The sequence below is a fragment of the Nelumbo nucifera genome, chromosome 8 (genome assembly GCF_055504915.1).
Source record: "Nelumbo nucifera cultivar China Antique chromosome 8, China Antique-T2T, whole genome shotgun sequence".
In the NCBI taxonomy this organism is placed as follows: domain Eukaryota; kingdom Viridiplantae; phylum Streptophyta; class Magnoliopsida; order Proteales; family Nelumbonaceae; genus Nelumbo; species Nelumbo nucifera.
Window position 1 is genome coordinate 15,479,592 of NC_142656.1, and position 21,433 is coordinate 15,501,024.

The 21,433-nt window shown below is 40.6% G+C and overlaps 1 protein-coding gene across 1 annotated transcript in view; it reads right to left on the reverse strand.

Annotated features, from left to right (window-relative positions):
- Positions 1–20,278, reverse strand: part of SUS2 (Pre-mRNA-processing-splicing factor) — a 28,948-nt gene extending 8,670 nt beyond the window's left edge. The window contains exons 1-16 of the mRNA XM_010251869.3: positions 19,681–20,278; positions 12,710–12,833; positions 12,524–12,616; positions 11,904–12,294; positions 10,113–10,599; positions 9,232–10,022; positions 9,035–9,120; positions 8,774–8,956; positions 8,222–8,536; positions 7,827–8,131; positions 7,287–7,741; positions 6,989–7,115; positions 6,303–6,544; positions 6,059–6,182; positions 5,776–5,965; positions 5,578–5,685 (exon numbers count right to left, since the gene is read on the reverse strand). Coding sequence (XP_010250171.1) covers positions 5,578–5,685; positions 5,776–5,965; positions 6,059–6,182; positions 6,303–6,544; positions 6,989–7,115; positions 7,287–7,741; positions 7,827–8,131; positions 8,222–8,536; positions 8,774–8,956; positions 9,035–9,120; positions 9,232–10,022; positions 10,113–10,599; positions 11,904–12,294; positions 12,524–12,616; positions 12,710–12,833; positions 19,681–19,943 — 4,284 coding nt within the window. The 5' untranslated portion in view covers positions 19,944–20,278. The remainder of the gene's footprint in view (positions 1–5,577; positions 5,686–5,775; positions 5,966–6,058; positions 6,183–6,302; positions 6,545–6,988; positions 7,116–7,286; positions 7,742–7,826; positions 8,132–8,221; positions 8,537–8,773; positions 8,957–9,034; positions 9,121–9,231; positions 10,023–10,112; positions 10,600–11,903; positions 12,295–12,523; positions 12,617–12,709; positions 12,834–19,680) is intronic.
- Positions 20,279–21,433: the final 1,155 nt, after the last annotated feature.

Here is a 21,433-nt window from a genome sequence, read left to right on the forward strand (position 1 = left end):
AAGGTTAACCTTCAAATTGGACAGTTGCTCAAACAGTTGTATCACCGACTTTAAATTCATGATAAACCTCACATTACCACCTTCACAAAACAGAATCGTGTCATCAGCAAACTGTAAATGTGTGAGGGGGGTTTCCATCCTCCCAACCCTCCAGCCTCTAATGAGCCCCCTAGAATCTGCTCTGTGAATCAATTTCCCCAAAACCTCCGCAATTAAAATGAACAAGAAAGGAGAAAGGGGGTCTCCTTGTCTTATACCCCTACTGGCTGGAAAGAAATCTACCACTGTCCCATTCACTAGCACTGAATAATGACAATTCTGGACACAGCCCATGATCCACTTACACCATCTAGCCCCAAACCCGAATTTGGTTAAAACTTTCCTCAAGAACTCCCAGTCCACCAAGTCATAAGCCTTTTCCAAGTCCAGCTTACAGACCACTCCCTTCTTCTTATCCCTCTTAAAGTTCTCCACACTCTCATTAGCAATTAAAATCTGGTCTGTAATTTGTCTTCCACTCACAAAAGCTCCTTGATATTGTTCAATGACATCCGACAATACCTTCTTCAGCCTCAAAGACAACACTTTTGCAATGATCTTGTACAAGCTATTCACCAAGCTTATTGGCCTAAAATCCTTTGAGTGGGATGCATCTTTCTTTTTGGGAATTAAGGCTATAAATGTAGAGTTCACACCCGGATTGACAATTCCTCTCCTGAAAAACTCCTCAAACACCCGCAAGAGATCATCTTTCAAAATATCCCAACAATCCTGATAAAAAGTCATTGTAAACCCATTCGGCCCTGGAGCTTTTGTTCTATCCATAGAAAACACAGCCTCCTTGATCTCTTCTATATTAAAGCTTCTTTCCATCCTTCTCCTGTTCTCCACCCCTACATCTGGCCAATCCAAACCTTCTACCCACACCCTTCTACTCACAGGCCTTCTTAGAATAGATTTGAAATGCTCAACACAGGCCCTGGCAATCTCCTCTTGCTGTACTAACTCAACTCCATCTACTACCAATTTGGAGATAAAGTTCTTCCTTCTCCTGCCATCTGCTAGAGAGTGGAAATACCTAGTGTTTCTATCTCCCTCTTGCAACCATTTACACCGAGATTTTTGCCTCCAGCTAATTTCCTCCTTGTGCAGGCAATCCTCTAACTGTCTTCTCAATTCTCTCCTGAGGTCATTGTCTTCCTCTCCAAATTCTCCCCTTTCCTCTTTAAAGTCAAGGCTTTCAATCTTCTTCATCAAGTCTCCCTTTCTTTCTTCTGTCCTCCCGAACTCCATCAAGTTCCACTCCTTAATTCTTGCTTTCAAGAATTGTAGTTTCTTATGGAATTTTATCCCCTCCCACTCCACCGACGGGTTACACTCATGCCACCACTCCCTCACTTTGTTAGTAAACCCTGGATGCAGTAACCACATATTTTCAAATCTAAAGGGGGTAGGACCTCCACACCTTCTTTCCTCCTTGCATAACACTATGGGCCAGTGATCCGAGGTCACCCTTGGGAGAGATCTAGCATCCAAGGTTCCCCAATGTTCTTCCCAATCCAAAGAGAACAGGAATCTATCCAGCTTAGAGCAAATGGGTCTAGATTGGAGATTTGACAATGTAAATGCCTTATGCGCTAGGGGAATCTCTTTAAGCTCAAAGGCATCCACAAAACTGTTAAACTTCCTCATGCTTTTTGTCACCCACTGGTTAATCTTATTGGACTCTTCCGAGAACCTTATCACATTGAAGTCCCCACCCATGCACCAAGGCCCATCCCACAACCCTCTAACATCAGCCAGTTCCTCCCACAGCTCCTTTCTCTCTCTGTAATCATTCGGTCCGTAAACATTTGTGAGCACCCACATATAATCATCCTCTTGCTGCTTAAACTTCATGGAAACCGAGTACTTTCCGATCAACTCCTCCATCCCTTCAACCACATTCCTCTTCCACATTGTTACAATCCCCCCGGAAGCACCCCACGATGGAGCCGCCACCCAGCTAATTCCCCTGGCTTTCCATACACTCCTTGCCCATTTGTCACTAAACTCCATTCTCTTAGACTCTTGCAACAACACAATGTCTGGGTCATACCGTCTTATTACCTCTTTTATCGTTGCTCTCTTCTTCACACTCCCAATTCCCCTCACATTCCAACTAAGAATCTTCATTCCGCTTCTTTTTTACAAACCCCTTGCCACCTACCCGCTACTTTCCCCCTTTCCTTCTATCTCCTTTTACCTCGAGCTTCTTGTCTCCTTCTACATCTCTCTTTAGTCTCTCTACTTCACTCAATCTCCTCTTCTTTGTTATGATCTGCATCTTCCTCTTCTGTAAACTTTCTTTCAACTCATTCAAATCCTCCAACCTACAGCCCAACTTCCCTACAAATTCTGCTATCGTGTCTTCTCTCACTGATTCCACCACCCCGACCCTTCCTACAGAATCCCCTTCATCTTTGTCCACCTACCTTTCCTTCCTCTCCTCTAGTCCCACCTCAGTTCTTTCCTCTCCAACCTTCCTCCCCTTACTGTTACCTCCCTCCTTCCTTGCTTTCTCCCCGTAAACCTCTCCATCTCTACCCTCATTCCTGTCCCTCCTCTCCATTAACCCCTCCTCTCTTCCTTCCTCCCCTTCCCTCCTCCATATCAACTGCCCTTCCACATCCTTAAACACTCTTTCAATGATTTCCCACACTTGTCCACTTCTATACCTTTCTTCCCGCACCTTCCCACAATCCTTCCTTCCCCTCTCCCCCTCCTCAGAGAGCCAGCCTACTAGCTCGGCTGCATATTCATGGGCTACAGAACATGGTACAGGAACGGAATCTGGAACCAAAGACACAGGAGACACATTAGTAGCACAAACCGAAATCACATGGTTACCTGGGACTGAAGGGCAAGCTAGAATAGGACTGCTCCCAGCCTCCTCTTGTTCCGAAGGTTGGTAAACAATTATCTTCCTGAGTTGGTTGGGAAGTACTTCTGTCCTTTGGTCAACCTGGTGATCTTTCCACTCTACCCCTGGGTCACCCCTAGATAGCATATTCCTACTCTGCTTCCGGTTCTCCCGGTTTTCCCCTTCTGATAAACCTTGCACACCCTGTGATCTTAAGAATGAGATAATCCAATTGCAGTCTTCACCCTGGAATAATCTTGCAATATTCCACCCTTCCATATCACCTCCAGCACAGCTGCCTTCATCGTTTACACTGCCCACGCTAGAGACATCGACAGAAAGGTCCTCCGGTTCATCATCGTCTTCACCGCACTGCACCCACCCTTCAAACTTCTCTTTCTTCTCTTCAGTTCTTCCCCTAGTGAAACTTAGCTCCGGCCTCTCTGAGAAGCCTCGCACAGGGCTAAGCTCCTTCTAGCTGCGTCGAGAGACCCACTGTAACGCCCTCTTCTTTCCTGGTTTCCGACGCTGCGCGCATTCCCCCTTTTGACTCGCGGCTAGGGACGATGATAGACCAAAACCGATGCCTATCATAGTCGAAACCCCAGTCACGTGTTTCTTTAGTGGCTCACACGCCTTATAAACAATCTGGGTCGGGCCCGCTGACCTGTTTGGGCCTTTAAGAATACCATTAGCAGCCCACATGGGCTTTTGCTTTGGCCCAAATGTAAGCACCCGCGAGCTCATGTGACTTTTAAGAAGGTCACGCGCGTCCAGCCCCGACCCCAGTTTGGTTCTAACAGGTTTAAGTTCAAATCTTCCTTGGCCCAACCCCTTTTCCCTATTCAGAACAGTCTTGGCGCCGGTTACAACCTGTGCAAAGGACCTGCCACCCTCCAGACTGCTCACTTCTTCCACACGCAAAAATCCCACCCCCTGCCTACTACCCTTTTGTTTCTCCAGCAAATGTTTTTCCATTTTAGTGAAAGTGCTTTTCTTGTTTGAATCCTCCAACCCTTTCTTGCCACGCAGCTCTTCTTCTTCAACCTTCTCATCTCCCTCCATACGAGCCTCTTTCCAGAACATCGATTCAGTGGATGAAGCCAGCCACACTGAGTAGCACTGCCTTTCGACTAGCACCTCTATCTTCCAAGGTATCTCCTCAAGTTTTACTCCATTCAATAAAATGGAAGCTGAACGAAGGTCTCCCCAAAAGGCACCTCCTAGTGATCCTCCACACATCAAAGCAATGGCTTCAGCAGTTTCTTGCTTCCACAAATGAAAGGGAAGACCTAACAGACACACCACCACTCCATCTTCAACAAAGAAATCTTTGGAGTTTGATCTCGGACACCATCTTGATACTGTGAAATTTCCAAGCTTAGCTTGGATGTTTAAAGCCTCAACTTCTACTCTGTTCTCAAGAAAATCCAGCAAAGCCTTGTTCTTCTCAAAGGATGTTAAAATAAATGTGCTCTTCAACTTTAACCTTGCTGTTAACAGATCTGCAACTTTCCTCCAGTCAAGAATGGGAGCTGAAGCTTCAACTATCAATTTACTTTCCCAATCCCCTCTCTGTATGTTTACTCCCATTCTGTAATTACCTGCCCCAGCTAACACTAAAGGAGTCTCTTGCTTAATCTTGTTCACCATACTACTAGACCTGCTTATCTTCCTTTTTACTATTGCTTCTCTTTTTACACATGCGCTTCAGCAGTTCACATAAGGTGCCAAGAACTGCCTTCCAGCCCTGACTCTTCCTTCCTTCTGGAAAGCAGATCATCTGCTTTCTACCCTTGCCAAAAAATTCTGTCAAGGAGATAAAATAACCTTTAAGGTTTCTCTTACACTCTACAACAACCCTTCTTCCAGATTCTGAGAAAAGCTCTTTCCAACTATTTTGCTTGCCTTCGTTACTTGCACCTTCCACAAACTCCTTGAGCCCTTCAATTACCCCCAGTCCTTCTAACAGCACCATCCCTCTCTTTGCTTCCCTGATCTTCAAGCTCAGCTGACCATTTAATCTCTGTTCCTCAAATAGGAGTTCCTTAGATTCAATCTTCAAAACTTTTTTCCAACGGCCTACCTCCACAAATTCTCCCATCTCAGCTCCTCCCCCTCTCCCCCTCTCACCCTCTCAGCAACCTTCTCTTTGCTTCACCCTCTCACCCTCTCACCAACCTCCTCTTCATTTCTTGACAGAGATAAAAACAAACTCAATCACAGATTATCTGGTTGGTAGAAGATTTTGGACATAATTGATTGCTGTTTTGAAGCCTAGAAGGTGTAAATGGATATCTTTTCCCAAAATCTAAACTGGTTGGAGAAATAAGACTTGGATCAAATGTGGTTTGAAAATATATTTCTGTGATATATATACAGAAATCATCTCACGAGTTATGATTTAGGGAGACATTCATGATTGAATTCAAATTCATCTTCTACAGTTTGGAATACAAATTGTGATGTTCACAATCCTCTGCATAATATCCTTTTGGTTGTGGAGCTTTATGCATACCCATTTGCTGATCTATAGACCCAATTTCTTTAGTCATTGTTATTGATCAAAAACATAACAACTAAACAGGACCACTGCCCAAACTATTCAGAATTACCAAGAGCAGGAAGAATAGATTTTTAGTCCACAGTTAAGAAAATCAGGTCAGAAAATTCACCTCCAAATCTTCAAGTGTTAAACGCCTATTTTGTGACTGAGCTTCTTGCCTCTTCAAAGCATATTCAGCCCAAACACGTTGTGAATCTATGAATTCACTCTCCCATGGCTGTTCAGGAAACAATAAGAAGATTAGAGCAACAATACTACACACAATGGAAATAGAATAAACACAAGAAAAAGTTCACTGGAGTTAAACCTGTATATAGCGATAAAGATTAGGAATGAGCTGGTCCTCTTCATGACTCATACCACTCCGAAAATGGGTCACTCCAACATCTGTTTGTTGGCTGTACCGCAGATCACTTTGTGGAATTAATATGTGACCCATTGAGAGCATACCAAGTCCTCCAATTTCCTTAGGTGTGTAGAATATGACAGGAGGAAATCTGTTGTACCCAAAAAAAAAAAGAGATCCAGAACCATAATAGATGGCCAATAGATTATTTCACTTACTAGTTTAGGTTTAACCAAAATATTACCTGCTAGGCATTTTTGAATTTAGTCCAATCTTGATACGAGTTTGAATTTTATTTTCACATTTAACGAGCAAATCTAATAACTCTTGGGTATGTACTGTTGCCTCACGGAAATATGTCATGAGACCTGTTGAAGAAAAGCAAAATTATTCAATATGTGCTGCCAAAATCATGATTAAAACATCAGTTCTCTTTTTCTTTTGTTTTTTCTTAAGGTTAGGGAGGAGGGGAGGGAAGTGAGGAGTACCTATAAGAGCTGTATTCCATTTATTGACAATTTTTGTAAATGTTGTGGACCCAGATGACATAAGAATTTGCCTCACACGGTTCTCAAACACCTTCATATGCTCATCATCAACACGCAAAAAGGCTACTGCAGTTCGCTCTTTAGTTTGTTCATTCTGCAAGTTCCACACTCCATCTCTTGTGTTGCTGAATGCCTCTTGACTCATTCTTATCTTAGGCAAAATGCGAACTTCAAATCCACACCTAAATGACAGAAGCATATTTTTTAATCATAAAAAAAAAAAAAAATGAGGCAAAGAAAAGTGCAGTCTTGAAATTCACAAATGGGTAAATAGGAAGGGAACAAAAAAGAGAAACTAGAAAAATAAAAAAGGGAACTAAAGGATTAGAAGGTACCCACAAACTTCACTTCAGTACTTTAATTTCCTCTAAGAGACCAAAAGCCTAGGTGAGACTAATTATAGAGGGTTACAAGAAGATCTTGAGCTAAAGTAATTCATTCTTGACCTGGATTAAACTAGGGCACCGACATGAAACAACCAGATAAGTGACAGTCACAGTTCTGACCATCAGATGTAACTTGATTGCCAGTCCACAACTAAAATTCTGATGAACAATTTTAGTCTAGTAACCTCCAGAATAAGAATTATAGGTTGAATCATTAGCAGTGTGCAAACGTATACTCACATGCTGAAAAGTAAGTTTGGATTATCCTTGCTATAAACTGAAACAAAACTGTTCTCCCACTCCAGTGTCGTGATACTCCGAGGTAGCCGGTTCTTCATATCCCAAAAAACACTTCTGCCAAGGTTGACTGTAGAAGAACATAGCCAAATAAGTCCACATTAACCATTGAAAAACACTTGACAAAATTTCTCAAAGAATATTTCTATCTTCTCATGAATAACATTAAAACCACTCGGTCAAATATTGTACAAAGCCCCTAATGGAGCCTCACAAAACAATGCAGAAAAGAAAGGATTACCATCATGCTTCATAAGCCTCATCCTGGCATCCCTTGGCCAACATTTCTTGTTGTTATACCCAACCATGTTCTCGTTGTTGGGATCAGGATGCTCCGTAAGGTACCGCTGAATAAGATCACGTGCCTCTTCATGAGTGAAGCGGAATAATATGTGTACCTTGTCTATGTACCGAGAATACAACCGAATAGGATGCCTTGTTTCAACCTTGGTATCCCAATAAGTAATGAACTCATTAGGCATCTGAGGAGGTCCCGCAATTTCACTAGCTCGAGTCAAACCAAGAAGCAAGAGATCCAGCACAAGGCCATAATACTGCACAACAAATGATGCAAACTGGAGACCTCGTATTAGACCATATGAGTTTGTGTGGCTCATATCCTTGTAAGACAACACAACATTGTTCTTCGCAGTCACATAATCAGCAATGTTGTGATCAAGAACCAAGCGGAGAAGCCTGTAAAAGTATAACCAATAATCGAAATCAACATTAACAAAAATGAATCTTGGATGGTAAGTATCCAACAAAATGGCTCATTTACCTGTTTAGCATTGTTAGATCAATCTTTTCAAAGAACTTCTCAAACTTTGTTTGAAGCATCACAACACACTGTCCATCGCTTGTATCCCATACACCTTGCAAGTTGTTAATACCTTGACACCATTTATACACTAAAAGTGGTGGTGGCTCTGAATCAGCAGGTTTAATCCAATTGGGGAAAAGATGGCGCTTGTCCCCTTCATACCAGAGGTACTGGTCAAGGTATGCATCTGTGATCTTCTCAAGAGGTTCGATCTCATAGACAGGAATCAGATAACTATATAAGTCCATGAACTCAATACCAACCTGCAATAGAATTTATAGTCAGGTCAAGGTCATTCAACCAAACAAATAGGAAGCTTAAACCTTCTGTATCATTCTAACTATCAAACTTACTTCTTTGAAGGCCCGCTGTGTAAGAAGGTGACGTTTTATTCGTGACAATGCTTCGTGTGGATTGTCATATGCCTGCTCAATAAGTCCTAATTCTTCCCTTTGAAGTTGGTTTAATCTCACAGCCACACTGTAAGATTCCTTAAGCCTCTCAAGTGCAAGGATAAGAAGCTTTGTATCATGCTTGTATGACAGCGGAGGGAATGGAATAGGGGAGAACTTTCGTGACTCCAACCAATGTACAGTGGTTGTATATATAGCTACTGCCTCTTCCGGTGTGACATATGGACCATCTTTCAAATAATTGTGTTGTCGTTCCTAAGAGGAGAAGACAAGAGAAGAAATCATATTCAAAAGGCAAGTCAATAGAAAGAAAAAGAAGCACCTTGATGACTTCTTTGAAGACGAGAGAAGAAACCATATTCAAAAGGCAAGTCAATAGAAAGAAAAAGAAGCACCCTGATGACTTCTTTGGCAATAACATTTCTAGTGCAGCAGAATGACAATCAAAATATTAATACGGAAATTGAAAAAGATGGTGGAAAAAATAGATACCTGTTCTGCCTTCAACCACAAGCGAGTCAATCTTCCTAGATTCTTTCGACAAACTGTCTTATCAACTGTGGCTCCCCTTCTTATACGTTCGCGATTATAATGAGCAACATTTGTCCACCAATCAGCTTTTGACTTGACATAACGAAGTATCATGTTCTCAATGGGAACTGGCAGACCAGGCACCTGAAATTTCTCAACATAAGATAACCAAAATACAAGATAGAGTAGAATTTGATCCTCCTTTACAGGTACACAACATACCTTCCAAGGGATGTTTGCTTTCCAACAACGCCATGCTTCACTAAGATGCTGCAAGATGGTCCTAGCCTTGTTCTGCTTAATGCCCTCTGCAATGGAAATACTAATAGTTATAAAGTAGGTATAGAAAAGCAAATGGTGATGGCCATAGGATACACAATAACCATGGAATGACATTAGGTTTTACTGAAGGTTCTCACCTGGCATTGCATCAAGTACATCATGCATAACAGCAGCCCGAAGTTCCAAGTCAAAATGACTCTCAACACGTTGCTTAGTAACAGTCTTGGCAACTCCTTTTGAATGGCGTCCTTCAAATTGCCGTGCAAGTAAATTTCCTAACCACCTCTCCAATAAAGGCACAATACCACGAAGGAAGAACAACCAAACCCTCCACATTGGAGCCCAGAAACCACAGCCAGGTCCCTTCCCCACTGGCCCAGTATTGAAGCGGTAATATATCAAGTGTTTCAGGTCCTTGCACATTCTGATCTGTCGCATGAGTCTGTATTTGTATCTGTACATACCAGTCAACTGGCCAACATGTGAAAATGTATACTGCAAGCCATCTGCTAATTGGAATGCATCCACATTTCCCAAGCGGAACTGGATGTTGGCATCTACTACAAGCTTTGTCAAACGCAGGATTTCACGACACAGATGAAAAGCATTACCGAAACGTGACTTCTTGCGCTCCTTTGTAGTTAGAGTCTTCACAGGCTTCAGATTAAAGTTGTAATCAAGGTGGAGATAATTCAGATTCTTTCTATGTATCAACAGATTCAACATGTTATACCCCTGCTTACAAACTTGGAGACCAGCTTCAGCCCAGTCCAGTTCGGTAGTTTGGAAAAACTTAGTAGCTTGGAGGGACCTGAACAAGTGCTTCTTTTTCTGAGCCTTGGGTGGTCTATGATGCAACTCATTCAACACAAAACATTTCAATAATTTCTGGTAGCTGACACGGACTTTAACCGGATATGATGGAGGGCTGCAAGTAAACAAAAGCATGAAAAGAAATTAGAAAACCTGTAGTAAACCAAGATCAAGAACATGAGTAAGCAGTTGAAGGGAAGAATACCAGTGTTCCTTGTACCACTCTAACACAAGAGGTATGTCTTCAGCCCTTCGCATGCGACCAGATCTCATGTTGAAGGGCCGAGGAGCAAACAACAATGAAATACCAGCAGCTGTAGTGTCAGTGTAAAGTTGAGTGCTCTGTAACAAAGGTTCCACCCCTTCTGGCAGGAAAAAGTCATCATTGTCCTCTTCTTCATAAATTTTCTTATCACGACGGTCCTTGTTGGTGGTAGATATCGGATGTATTAAGGGATCATAGTAAAATGCAGGTAAATCAGGATCCTCAGTTTTTATATACATTACCATGGGAGTATGATATACACCAAGCTTTACTTTCCTAGGCCTATTGTTATAAAGATGAGGAAATGCAATTCTATACTCAGTTCTAAGAGGTGAACGAATAATGAGTTTGTTAATGTCATTGAATTCATTCCAGTCCTCATCCCCTTTCTCCATGTCACGATATAAGGGCTCAAACTTGGGACCACCTGTGACAAACAATGAAGTAAGGAAAGGCTTAATTTTCATGCAAGACAGGTGAGCACATTTTAGAGCATAAATATCAAATATAAACAGTCAGAATAACACCATTCAACAGTCCTACCATGGAGACATACTGGCTACAAACAAATCTGGCTAGGTATATCTAGTCCAAAACGACTTTTTGGACTACTAAAAATACAGCTTATGCCAAGGAAACAATAAGCATGATGGATAATCATGTGATAATCCAGATCTAATAAACTTGAAAGAGGGTTGATTTGGGCACATCCCCAGTGAGAAGACAAAAGATACCCTTCTATAATGATTAAAACTGATACGAATATTTCTGTCCTGTTTAAGCACTTTTTGACTATCTGCTAGGAGAAAAGATTTCTTTTTTTTCTTTTTTGATATCTTTTGAAGGACTACACAACAGGGGTAGCCCATCTCCCAACCGAGGTGCAGGCAGGATTCGATCCCAAGTCTCCGCTACAACCAGCAGGAGACCTTTTCAACCAGATGGTTGGCACCTTGCTCAGCTAGGAGAAAAGATTATCAAAAGTGCAATGTGCCCAACTAATCATCCACTTGGATTTGGTGAATTCCAAGGTGGTAATAATAGATTTGTGGGCTTATATAACTTAACATTTGGCATAGTATCTTTTAACTAATTTCATCGTCCATGTAAATCATCTTCTTCTGTTCTGCATACATTTTTGAGGAGGTTCTAAGCTCCTTAATGGCTGAAGCTGAAGTTGGGTTGTTTACTATAGCTTTGAATATTTTATTATTTAATTACTTTATGCAATAAGGGGCCACTACTTGATGTAATGGTAAATTCTCAAGCTGGCAAGCATGAAACAAAGGTTTGAGTCCAAGAGTGGCCGCCACTTTCTGCAAAAAACAAGCCAAAGCATATCCAGTCTACCCCACCCAAAACCCCAGACAGCTGGGACCAACATTAGGTAATGGGGTTTATTTATTTATTTTTGAAAAGTAACAATAAAATTATTTACTATAAACAGCAAGAATGTGCAAGATTTACAAGCACCCTTAGGGGAGTAAAGGCAAAGCCCCTAGTTTCACTTTACGTTGGGGTAATGGCTTTTTTTATTATTTTATGTAATAAATTATTTGGTTCAACCACTTCATCCATTATCAAACAGCCCCTTAGAAAATAATAAATTAAGAGGCAAATTTATGAGCATGGTTCGTGATCTCAAAGATTTAAATCAAAACTACTATCTTGTTAAGAAGAGCTAGATTACTAAGGAAAGAAAAGAGACCAAAACTGAAAAAAGAAACTTACCAGGTATGCACATGTTCAAAGCTTTAGCTGTGAAGAATGATTCCATATCAAATAAGTAAAAATAGTTGCGGTCAATCAAGTCAGAAAGTAACTGCCCAGCAAGCCGATGAAGAGTTGCCATGATTGGAAGAGAAAGATGCCATCTCCTATAACTAGGGCCATTGATAAGCTTTGTTTTTACTAGAGGTTTATGGTCATAGAACCAAGTGTATACGGCAGAATCTTCTTCTTCATCCAACTCAAGTTGTATTGGCTCCGAAGGATCCACATCTAATAGATTGTCTGCATAATCCAGTGGAGGTTCCTCATCATCAAATGGTGGAAATCTCATTCTCTTAAAGTGCCGACGATCCCTTTTCTCTCTTCGCATCATGATCCACATTGTTCCCCACTGTAAAGATTTAAGCTAATTGTAAATTACATAGCTAATTAATAATAATAACATCATGAAAGAAAAAGAAAGAAAGTAAGTTCAAGTATAAATTGGCAAACAAAGTGCATTCTTGCAAAGGATGTCCTGCTTTACCTCTAACTTCTTCCATCTACCAACTTCCAAAGAAAAAACAGATTGTGCAGTTGAATCTGTAGTATGTGAAAAATATAAAGAGAGATGAGAATACCTGAGCCAAATATATAGGTTCAACAACCCATGGTATTTCATTGACAAATGTAATTGCTCCTGTAATGTGATATAAAACCTTCACATCACGAACCTACATCCATTGAAGTGTTGTCATGTAAGCTAAAACTTCAAAAAGCAACACAGTCCATCTAAACAAAGAAACACAACATTCAGAAATAAATACCTGTTCCCAGGGCATTGGCATGTTTTCAAGAAGCTTGTATACTGCATGTGGAACAAATTTAAGAGCTCCAAGGTAGACACGTTTGTCATGACAATATTTCTTTGAGGACATGTCTCCATGGTCTCTGCAAAATAAATACCATAATAAACAACCAATGGCATCAAAAGCAACTAACAGCAATAGTTCTAGTAGACTACGTATTCATTGCATGCATCAGTAACTACCACCAGAGCCATTGAAACATAATTACTCATAAAAAAAATGAAAAGTAACACAACAAATGGGAAAAGTATATATCCCGACCATGTAAACAGAACCAGAACACCATCACGAAAACGAATATGAGGTGTCTGACATGATCACAGATGAAATTTTGAACTATAACTGTAGAACATGTAGTGGGGTATCAGAACTTGCCCAATTCATTGGCATTACATAGTATCCAGAACGGAGAAAGTTCAGAAATGGAGAGTCCTAGCTACATATTGAGTCATATGCAAGGTAGACATCATCTTTTTAGCAATGTTATCTTTTTTTTTATCAATTCTTTTTAGCAATGTTATCATCTATTCCATTCTTTGGCACATGGTGTTCTACTGTTCTTTTCATTATATTTTCCTCTTGTAATATAAAAATAAGAAGCAAATACAATTTCAATCCATATATACCATATCACATGATACATATCGCATCACCAATATGCTAAATACAAAGGATTTATGACAAATGGTCATATTCAACAGTCAATACCCTTCCCCGAGATGGCATGGTTCAAAGTTTTAAAACGGAAACAATTTCAATCCATGAGTATCCCCCCCTGAAACTGTAAGGTAAAGTATTTCATTAATATTCTTTAAAACCATACATCTATGCAGACCCCTGTACAAAGAGAATCTGTACAAGAGGGAAAAAAACAGTATAGCCAACAATCAGCCCCACCAAAATTATGAACTCCTAACAAAAAGGAAACCTTGATCAAAAAAGAACATGATTGTCTATTTTTGAAAAATAAGTGGTTTGCCAGCCATGAATGTATCATTCCTGAAATTCTTTTAAAGACCTCTTCTTTTGAACTTTGTGTATCTTCAAAAATTCTGTTGTTTCTTTCACTCCACACTGCCCAAAAAACTGCTGAAGGGAGGATGTTCCAAGCTAATTTTCCAGCCCTGTTTATACCACTTACGTACCAAGCTCCAATGAATCCCTTCACATCATCCAGGAAGCACATATGAATCCCAAACAAACTCATCAATCTTGTCCAAATCCAATGAGTGAATTCACAATGAATTGACAAATGACTAGAAGATTCTACACACCCATTGCACAGAGTGCATGCCATATCTGTCACCCCCATTCCTCTCCTAACTAAATTGTCCTTATTTAGGATCTTATCTAGCACCGCAGACCAAACAAACAAACAAAAAAATGCCAGTTTGGAAGGAACAGACCTTACCCAAATCCTGTCACTTCGAAAGGATGGCGTTTCCTCCCCTAACAAGTTGTTGTAAAAAGATTTTACCGAGAAAGTCCCTGATTTGTCAAGTAACCATTTTCTTTTGTTTTCCCCTACTCCAGCTGTACCTGAGTCATAAAGAACCTGGAGCAAACTGACCAAGGAATTCACCTCCTTATCATTTAAGTTCCGCCTGAACTGGGGGATTCCAAATACAAAGCCCATTTTGCCTCTCAAGGTAATTTGCCACTGATGCATCCTTATTAGTAGCAACTGTGTGATATGCAATTTGCCACTTATGAGTATCACCCCTTTGAATCGTGTGATATGCAATTTCTGTGTGTCATGCATATCAATAATTTAAACCATGGATCCCAGGGGGAACTGATGGCCACATTTTCAGAAACAGTTGGAAAGAGGAGAGCTACAAGTACAGAGGTTTGGGGCTATTTACAAGCCCAGGTACAAAGCTTAAATGTTAGCTATTGCCTATGAATAAAATACTAGAAGTGGAAGGAGATCAATGGTAGTAATTGAATGGATGAGACTACAGTCTGATCAGTCTGATAAAACATTGAATCCTATATGCAAGAAGCAAGAACTATTACATCCAAGATAAGCAGCTCAGTCAAATGGGGCTTAAAATGTCAGTCAAAAGTTTAGCTAGAGGAATAAAGAGGGAAGCAGTCTCTATGGAGTATGGAGTGGAGGAGACTTTTAATCACTTACTACTTCACTATGAGATATGGTCCTACATTATGAGGCTTTTTACCAAATCTTGGGTGCTTCCGGAAAATATAGTAATCTTGATTTCCTCTTGGCAGGTAATGGTTTTTAGCACTACATGAAAAATTTTCTTGTAGTGGAATTTACTTACATTTTCCATTTGCTGGTCCTAGTCGAAGACTGGAAGGAGAGTAGTAGAAGAGTCCAACTGACTTGAATGCTTAGTGGATATCATTAGCAAGATAAGGTTCATAAATCGTAAGTTAATATGCTGCTAGGTGACAATTCTTAAAGTTTTTTTTTTTTTGATAATTGGCAATGGATTTATTAAAATCAAAAGAAGAGGGTTCATAAAACTAAATTTCGATGGCAGCAGCTTAGGCAATCCAGGACCTTCAGGAATTGGGGGAGTGTTCAGGAATGCAGAAGGCCATCTTCTTGCTTTGTTCTCACGTCCGACAGAAGTGGGGGATTCAGTTCATGCTGAGTTTCAAGCAGTTTTGCAGGGTATACAGATTGCTAGAGAGCTGAATTATGACAGGCTACTAATTGAGTGGACTCTAAACTGATAGTTTGTTGGCTGAAGGTATGGCATGTGATAAAGAACTTGGAAGTGGATAAATCCCCAGGCCAGATGGGCTCACAAATATCTTTTATAAAAAATGTTGGGAGGGGATTAAGGTGGATCTGATGAAGGTGTTTCAAGATTTCCACTCTAATGCTGCTCTTGAAAGAAGTCTTAATGCGGTCTTCATCTCTCTAATTCCAAAGGTTGAGGGAGCAACAAATATAAGAGACTTCAGACCAATAAGTCTGTTGAACAGCTTCTACAAGATCCTAGCTAAGGTTTTAACAGAGAGAATGAAGAAGGTCATGAGCTCAGTGATTGCAAAAAACCAGTTTGCTTTTGTGCCAGGTAGACAAATGCTGGATAGTGTCTTGGTGGCTAATGAACCGATTGATTCAAGGCAAAGGGAAGGAAAACCTGGGCTGATATGTAAATTGGACTTGGAAAAGGCCTATGACCACATTAACTGGAGGTGCTTGGATTTTGTCTTGAATAAAATGAACTTTGGTCAAAGATGGAGGAACTGGATGAAGGTATGTACTTCTTCCCCTAAGTTTTCAGTCCTAGTAAATGGACAATCGGTTGGCTTCTTCAAGAGCTCTAGAGGTCTCCGGCAAGGTGGCCCCCTCTCTCCTCTCCTATTCATCTGCGTGACAATTATTAACAGCTTTTGTGAATAAGGTGGGAAGTGCAGGCATGTGGCATTGTGGCATGGCTTTGAGACCACTTTGGGGGGTGAAAAAGTCCAGTTGTTACAATTTTTTAATGACACCCTTTGTTTCATTGGTGCTGATAAAAATCAGTTGGAAGTGTTGTTTGGGGTCCTTTGTTGGTTTGAGATAGTTACAGGGCTAAAAGTGAATTGGGCGAAAAGCATATTAATCCTTGTGGGAAAAGTAGAGAACATTGATGAACTAGCTAAAATTCTGGCCTGTCAAGTTGGAATCTTGCCAACCATTTATCTGGGGCTCCCTCAGGGGGCTAGATGTACTTCTCCAGTGTGTGGGATCCGGTTCTGGAAAGGTTAGAAAAGATGTTGGCCTCTTGGAAGTCAAAATATCTCTCTTTAGGAGGTAGGATAACACTGTTAAAAAGCTCCTTATCAAGTCTGCCCTCCTACTTCCTATCCCTTTTCCCAATGCCAAGGAAGGTAGCCCAAAAAGTGGAAAAGCTGCAGACACTTCTTGTAGAGAGGGTAGGAAGAAGAAAAGAAAATTCATTTGGTTAGCTAGGATCAGGTTTGTGCCCCTAATCAAAAAGGTGGGCTAGGGGTCAGGAAATTGAGAACCTTTAATGAAGCTTTACTGGGTAAGTGGATCTGGAGATTTGGCAAAGAGAGAGATAGCTGGTGGAGAAGCTTGATTGCAGCCAAATACAACACTGATAGAGGTGACTGGGTGACAGTCACTTCTGTTACCTCATTAGGTTGCTCTATTTGGAAGAAAATCATGGAGATATTCCCTCTGATGAGTAGAGGTCTCTCAGTGAAAGTGGGAAATGGGCAAAGGGTTAGTTTTTGGAAGGATAGTTGGTGCAGCAACCAGCCTTTAGCAGAGTTATTCCCTCAGCTGTTTCAGATTGCAGAGAATCAAGATGTCCTTGTGGCTAACTGGTGTGAGGTTCGAGACAATTTACAGATATGGAACCCTTCTTTCAAGAGACACTTTCAAGACTGGGAAATAGATTGGGTCTCAAATCTATTGGAGTTGTTGTCTAACCACAAGCTGGATCTACTGGAGGAGGACACATGGAACTGGAGCTGGAGTAGTGATGGAGTTTTCTCTGTTAGTTCCTTTGCTAGAAAATTAGCAACTGGCCCTCAAGCTGAGTTTCCTGCTGGGAAAGTTTGGAACAAGGTCGTCCCTTCAAAGATAAATGCTCTACTCTGGGCAGTGGCTTTAAAAAAAAGCCACACCAAAAAGAATCTGGTAAGGAGAGGTATTCAGCTCCAAAACCTGGACTTTGTGCTCTGCAATCAAGTGGAAGAGGAGAATAACCACCTTTTCCTGCACTGTCCTGTGTCTTATATAATCCGGAGCCATTTCTTGTCTCTTTGGAAGCTCCACTGGGTCATGCCAGAGACGGTGTGTGATCTACTGTGGTGTTGGGAGTTTAAAGGTCAGTCCAAGATCACAAAGAGCGTCTGGTCTTCCATCCCATCTGCAGTATTAAGTACTATTTGGGCTGAAAGGAATAACAGAATTTTCCAAAACAGAAGTAGTGAAGTGGATCAATTTATTTCATACACATTTGGAAAGCTAATATCCTGGAATGCTGCTATGAATGGACTTCATCCTAGGACTTTAGGAGCCCAGCTTCTGGCTGGGGAGATCTAATTTCATCTGTACTCTTGGTTCTTGGGCCTTAATGATAAGGCACTTTGTATTCTGTTTGATGTTTCTTCTTCAATAAAGTTACCTTACCATTTTACAAAAAATTAAAAAAAAAAAGTTGGTTGGCTGGAGTAACCGGACTCAGAAATTTGGATTTATAAGGAAGCAGTGAAAAAGTTTAAATGGCTAAGATCAAATATAACTGTTAGAATTCAATGGGAAAGGAGTTCAGTAAATGGGATGGCATACTTGTTAGCTAAGCAAGGGGTGCATAGAAATCAGTTATGGTGGGCTAAATTGTAATTCAAACTGGGTAACTGAGGCTGCACCTTGCGCCTCTGCTTGAGAAGCCTTCATTGTGTAACTCTCTTCTGATGATTTTTAAAGAATTTGATAGCATGAAATATGGCAACCTTCGAAGACAATGTGATTGTATTATTTTTCACCTTTTCTTTAATGTATATGGGATCCTCGTTTATGTGAGATCATGGTGTTCCCTTGGATGATATGATATGCTAGTCATCATATATTTAATTATTTATGCTTTGGGGGAATATCGCCCTCTCTTCATTAATACAAATATTGTTCATTAAGAAAAGCATTGTACTGATTCTTGGGAATGCTAGGATGATCTTGTTACTTGTAGGTCCCCTTTTCATAATAGTCGGCACTAGATGCCAGTTCCTGTCCCGGCTCAATTGGAAGAGGGTTTAGTACTCTTGTACTTCTATTTTCTTAATAATGAAGCCTTCTGATCTTGTTGTTGATTAAAGAAAATGTTGAGCCTTACTGGAATAAGTAAGCAAATGACACCTTGTGAAAATGCTCAATGTGTCAACAAGTTATTACTTCCAGACAATTACACTATTGTGAAGCCTAGAGCCTGTTTACATTCTTAACCTCCTTGAGATTTAAGGTTGATAAGACCATGAGGATTTTCAGGATAGAATCCACTTGAGGGCCGAGGATGACACCATAACATCAAATGTTCATTACTTGTATCAAGAAGTTTAGCTGCTAAATGTCAATGCTATGTATCATGTAAGAATGGTTCTTCCCCAAAATTAATCAGATTACTAACTGGACTTAGATGTTATATCACCAAATCCCAATCCATGCATAGCTATACTGTGAGCCTATATGGGATCATTGTATATAAAATTCAAAAGTTTCCATATAACCCCTTCCTTTGCGTCCTTTATTTAAATATGCACTAATCAGATTTTTCTTCATGCATTCTTCTGGAGCATAACAATTACTCAAACCATAACTACAAATTTTACCCAACAGGGACCAACTACTAATCATCATCATCATCCAAGCCTTACCCCAAATATATGGGGTCAGCTACACGAATCCTGTTTTGCCACTCCATTCTGTTTAATGCCATATTCATTGTTAAATTATTGGCGTTTTAAGTCATTTTTTACTACTTCTATCCTACCCATGTCATTTTCGGTCTACCCCTGGCAAAAAAAAAAAAAAAAAATCACTTCTTTCTTACTGCTGCTGATGGCCTTACATGATCAAATCATCTTTAGTCTATTTTCTCTCATTTTATCACCTATCAGGTGGAGCTAGTCCTAATTTTCTCTGAATAACATAGTTTATCCTATCTTTTCTAGTTTTTCCACTCCTCCATTTACGCATTCCAGCCACACTTATTCTCTGAATATGTTATTTCTTGACTGCCCAAGACTCTGCTCCATCCAGCATAGCTAGAGTTATAACTGTTTAATGTTTTATAGAATTTATCTTTTAATCCAACCAATAAAGCTTACTAGAAAAAAAAAAGGTATAACCAGTAAAATGAATAATAGTGGGACAATTCCCAATATGGCGATCCCAAAATATACAGCGCATTCTCTAATTGAACACAAAGATAACTCACCTTATGATCTTCCTGACATGCTCGGGGGGCATGTCCTCCTTTTGCGTCTCGACAAATCCAAACTTCCTCTTATCACCATAACGCTTCGAATTCAACTGCATCCACTTCCGCGCCTTCTCTTCAAGACGTGCCTCTGCCTCCGTGGCAGAGAGTGGAATGCTGTAAGACGGTTGCATAGGCGGTGGAGGAGGAAGTGAAGAGCCTCCGGTACCCGGAGGCATCATCTGTGAAGATGAGCTGCTCGCCCCTCCGTTGTTCCACATCTCCTCTTATGCACTACGGAAACCCTAAATACACCTAGAATCAGTCCTTCACTACTTCTCTTCGCGGCCTTCCAGCAACTCTGCGTGACACTTCTTAAGACCTTGCAACTCCTTGTTCTTACGTTTCTTCTTCTTTAGTAGATGTTCTGATGACTGATGAGCTAGAATGGCGGTTGGGGTATTCTTCATTCCGGTTAGTGACGAGGAGCTGCTTATCAGCTCCTGATAGTCTGTACAGAAGCGAGGGTTTTTCGTTTCCCGGGCGCGGAACCGGGGAAGAGAAAAATGGGAATGAAAAATGATCAAGGCTGTGTCCTTATACGCCCGCTAGTAACGGACCTAACGGTGGATGTGTGTATCGGTATTGGTCAGGTGGTCGCACGTGCATGTGGCTCTCGAAAGTTGAATAAACTGCCGGTTAAGACCTGCTCATGGGTCGGGTGGCCCGACGCGTTTAACCACGGGTTCGGTCTTAAGCATAAATTTTAGGGCCGGAGGTTCGGACTTTTGTAAATAAGTCTAACCTGATAAGATAATATTATATATAATAAGAATATTATTATTATATTAATAATATAATAATATTTAGGGAGAAGTACGGATTTGTGCAATGCAGATTTCTGATTTTTACTGCAGAGTTATAAATATTCAAAAGATCAACAATCCACATTTTATCCATCAACGATTCCAAACTGACACCTACCCCAACAATACTTTGAGCTTTTAAATTTTAACCCTGGGGCCTGGGCTGATCGATCATTCTCCCTAAAATTTATTTATTATTATCTACATCGAGATTCGAGATTCGGGTTTTATGTAAAAACTGGTCTAGAGATAAAGATCTAGATATCAATAAAAAGACAAAGTCCGACCTATGAACATATCTAACTTAGAGTTGGACGTGACCATTTGAGTCTAGAATGCTCCAGACTGCAAATTTTGCGCCTATGTATTTTGTGGGCAGTTCTGGACCCAATACTAAGCCCAGCACAAGTTCTGTACGAATTAAAGCTTTTGATAGGACCGTGCCTGAGCTTGTTATTTTGAGGCCCAATGTGCTTTACTCTTTGTCGTAGGTGTTAAACTCAACCGATGATCACCCTTGGTGGGTTTATATTGAGCTTTTGTACGGGTTGGACTTAGAGTTTTACGGTCCTGTATAGGCCTAGCCTTTAAAATTCTCAGGATTTTATCAACTCAGGTAGTCGGGCCTAGCCTTTAAACATAGGTAGATTGGTGCTCTTGGGCTGTGCGAGCGGTTGACAACAGTATAGTTGAAAAAGAGGAGGAAGGAAATAGAAATTGAAACATTGAAACCCGATCAGATTGAAATCCATTCGTTTGAGTAGTAACAATGAACCCGATTGACTCTGGGGAGGAGGTGAAAGCTTTTCCCGGAAATGAAGTGGAAAGAGATAGGGATGCAAATGGATTGGAACATATTCTAATCCGATTCAACATTGTTAATGTGGGATCCGATCGGATCTGAT